This window comes from Aulonocara sp. 'chitande type north' Nkhata Bay, linkage group LG22 (genome assembly GCF_057382095.1).
Source record: "Aulonocara sp. 'chitande type north' Nkhata Bay isolate Kocher_YH1m ecotype deep benthic linkage group LG22, A_spYH_male_GT1.1, whole genome shotgun sequence".
In the NCBI taxonomy this organism is placed as follows: domain Eukaryota; kingdom Metazoa; phylum Chordata; class Actinopteri; order Cichliformes; family Cichlidae; genus Aulonocara; species Aulonocara sp. 'chitande type north' Nkhata Bay.
In genome coordinates, this window is record NC_141364.1 from 33,204,408 (window position 1) to 33,208,080 (window position 3,673).

The 3,673-nt window shown below is 41.5% G+C and overlaps 1 protein-coding gene across 1 annotated transcript; it reads right to left on the reverse strand.

The window, feature by feature from the left end:
- Positions 1-1,512: 1,512 nt before the first annotated feature.
- On the reverse strand, positions 1,513-3,456 carry polr1h (RNA polymerase I subunit H). Its single transcript, XM_086281329.1, has 5 exons — positions 3,137-3,456; positions 2,897-3,016; positions 2,000-2,100; positions 1,802-1,911; positions 1,513-1,728 (listed from the first exon to the last, which is right to left on the reverse strand). Exons 2-5 carry the CDS (start codon positions 3,012-3,014, stop codon positions 1,704-1,706), a joined length of 354 nt encoding a protein of 117 aa, XP_086137455.1. The 5' UTR covers positions 3,015-3,016; positions 3,137-3,456; the 3' UTR covers positions 1,513-1,703.
- Between the last annotated feature and the right edge of the window lie 217 nt (positions 3,457-3,673).

A 3,673-nucleotide genomic window follows, 5' to 3' on the forward strand; every position in this document is an offset into this window, starting at 1 on the left:
GCTCAGACAGAGGTGAAGAGGCAAGCTCACAGGTGACTGATGATTTGGTGCTATAGATTAACTAGTATTTATTATCATGACAGTTGTTAGGCTGCTGATGTAAATTGATTCATTAGTGTATGTTTGACAAAGAATCTGAATTGACACGTCTCACTTTTTATATGGCACGAATCATGTGTTATTTTATCAGGTGGCAATATGTCCTAGTGCAGTCAGAGGGGAGGAGCCAGGGCCAAAGGTGAGGCACAGAATAATAATTGTAATCTGAGGATAAAACGCAGGTACTGAGGCTGAAAGAAGCCTCAGTGCTCTCAGAAGACTAAAAACATGGCTAAGGTCAACAATGACTCAAATGAGATTAAACAATGCTGCTGTGTGTCCACCAGGAGAGACTGGACAGTATAGATGTAAAACAAACATGTCAGCAGTTTATCTCTGTTAGTGAGAGGAGCAGGCCTGTGTTTGGCTGCTTCACATAGTGGACATTGAGTTGTTGTGTGGGACACCAGTAGCTGTAACAGTAGTTCATGTTGAGAATAAAAAGTCCCAGCTCACCGAGTTAATCGGGGCAACAGTGCCTAAAATGTTGCATAATTTTGCTGAGAGATCTTTTACTTTGTGGTAATCTTAGATGAGTAGTTTTATGGACAGAAACCAGCAGGTCATTCAGTGTTCCCTTAGTGCTGATGTATCAGAGATGTTGGTGTAACTGAAGTAATGCTGTTAAGTCTTAAAGTCATATTCTTTTATTGTCATGACTGTATTTGAAGCTATTTTTATTTTTGTATGATACCTGATTTATATGGAATATGACTGAAGTAAACTAAAGTCTAAAATACTTAGTCAGTCATTTTTTTAAATAGTAATTTAACATTATATCATTCACATGTAAAACTATGAATTGTGATTTTAAATGGTTTAAAAGCATGTAGAATAGCATGTGTAGGCAAGTATATTTCTCCTTTTTTATCAAGAAGCAAAGACAAAAAGGAAAAAAAGGAAACAGGGCAGGGTTCGGTGGCTGAATCATCCGTCCCCACCAACGCCAAAACCAAATCTACGCCCTTGATTCCTTCAATCAGTGCCCTAAGTGGTCTCAGTCAGAGTTGTTACTGATGTCTTTGGTTATGGACATTATTCCTGTATCTGCTGCAACCTTCAGCCAAACAGGCCAGGTTAGCTGTGTCAGCTCATAGACAGACGTTAAATACTAGAAACCTAAAAGGCATTAAATATGGATACATTTAGCTGTAAGCACACATTTGTTTGTTTTGATCACCTAAACAATATACAAAGTTTATTTAGTGCAGAAAAAAAACCTGTACAAAATAAAGCTGATACATTTCAATATTGCTTCACCTGTTCTGATTCAGTTACATGAATTAGTGGGGGCTCCATCAGGACAAGAATATGGTGTTGCTGAAATCCTGCTTGAGTTTATTCACACACAACTTTCTGCCGACTATATATCAGCGCTGTGCATCCAAGCAGCCAAAGAGAAAAACAGGAATGCTGCTTTAATAAGTTTTTATTGACGTGGTCAGCTGTACAACAGTCACATAAACTTAAATGTTGTTCAATCCTAACTGTACAAACTCAAGTTTAAAATAAAGGTTACTGTAAGCTCTGTTTAAACTGGTTTTTGTGCAGTCTTCAACAATAGCTGAGTAAGCAGGAGGGGGGAGATGCAAAGGACCCTCTTCTTAGGAGTCCTCCTTCTCTTGATACCTACAATGACAAAATGAAACGATGAGCAAACAATCACAACAGCAGCAACATATGGTGACCTCATGATGATTACCTGCAGTGTGTGCAGGTGAAAAAGACTGTCTGTCCTTCATCTGCAGACCTCATCTGCCTGGTATGATAAATCATACCCTCTTTGTTGCAACGAGAGCAGCGCCTGTCAATCTACAGGAAGCAGAGAGCTTATTAGTAGCACACAGAGCTGTTGGCATCATGCAGTACACTCAGCAGGCAGCAAACAGGCAGCACTTACCACAGCACCCTTCATTTCAGAGTCCTCCTCATCCTGGGACACAGCCGTCTGCTCCACAGGGTTAAACACCACGGCAGAATAGATCTCCTGACCTGAGAACTCTGAATAAGCAGAGAAGAAATCATCTGTGCACTTATCACTCACTAATGTGTTATCAGTGCAGTATCCTTAAAAACAACCCCACACCATAAACCCCCCCTCCACCAAACTTTAGACTTGGCTCAATGCATTCAGATAAGAACCGCTCTCCTGGCTACCACCAAACCCAGACTCATCTATCGGATAGCCAGAAATAGAGGCGTGATTCATCAATCCAGAGAACAGGTCTCCACTGGTCTAGAGTCCACGTGCTTTACACCACTGCATCCAGCACTTTGCATTGCATTTGGTGATGTAAGGCTTGGATGTAGCTGGTGGTCACGGAAACCCATCCCATGAAGCTCTTTGCACACTGTTCTGATTTAATCTGAAGGCCACATGTAGTGGCATCCTATCACGTTACCATGCTGGAACTCACTGAGCTCCTGAGAGCGACCCATACTTTCACAAATGTTTGTAGAGGCGGGCTGCATGCCTGGATGCTTGATTTTATTCACCTGTGACCATGGAAGTGACTGAAACACCAAATTCAGTGATTTGGATGAGTGAGTGAATCCGTTTGCCACAATACTGTATATTGAGCTTATAAAAATACAATCACTTGCTGCAAGAAACTAAAATGATCCAAAGATGGACAGCAGATAGCTCTCAGATAGCTGCTCTGCCACTTCATTTGTACAGGCTGTATAAATATCACAGGAATATCAAGATGGAAGCGAAATGAGAAAAACAAAAAGTGAGATAGCAGCAAAATCTCTGCTGCTCATGCTCACACATAAACTCTGATATGGAATTTACCTGATACAGGGATCCTAAAGGAGCAGCCGGGGCAGCACACTACGTCCGGTATTCCTGGGAGAGGAAGAACATTCCCACACTCTGGGCAGAAGTTCGGACCACCACCAAAACACGACATCTCTGTTTCATGCGAAGTATTATTGTTATACATTTTGATACCATTAATAACTGTAAAATGGAATCGAATAAAAAATTTATACTGACTTATTTTGCTTTGTCGATTCATATTTTAGAGCTTACCTTCCAAAATAAGTTAAAGTGGTAATGTTGTTTTGTTGTTTTGTTGTCTAACACTCGCTGGAGCAAAACACCGCGCGTGGCACTTGAACACGTGAAGATCGATCAAATCCGCAACTGTCAACTAACCATGTGTTCAGCTTTCGTCGTCAGCCTTCAGCTTTAACAAAACACTTTGATGACTTACCGTTCAATGTCTTTACAGGGTTGGCAATCTAAACAAGACGCGGTTTATAGCAAAGACTCCCTGTTGTTACTTTCAGCCTGGCATCTGCATGGTTACACACCGTGGGGTCCTACAGCGGTTGGTTGTCCGTCGCATTCTACACGTCATTGTGACGCGCTAACAATCGCGCTTTACTTTAAACAGACGTTGACTTTTCTCTCTCGTAGTGAAGGTATGTCGATTATTAAAAGAACTGTAGGCAGTGCACGTTATCAGTACCTGCGGCAACATGACTGTCACCTCTCTGAAGTTTAATGTTGAGCCGTGAGATGTTCCAGTGAGATGTGATGAGTTGTTTGTTAGCCGCTGAGCTA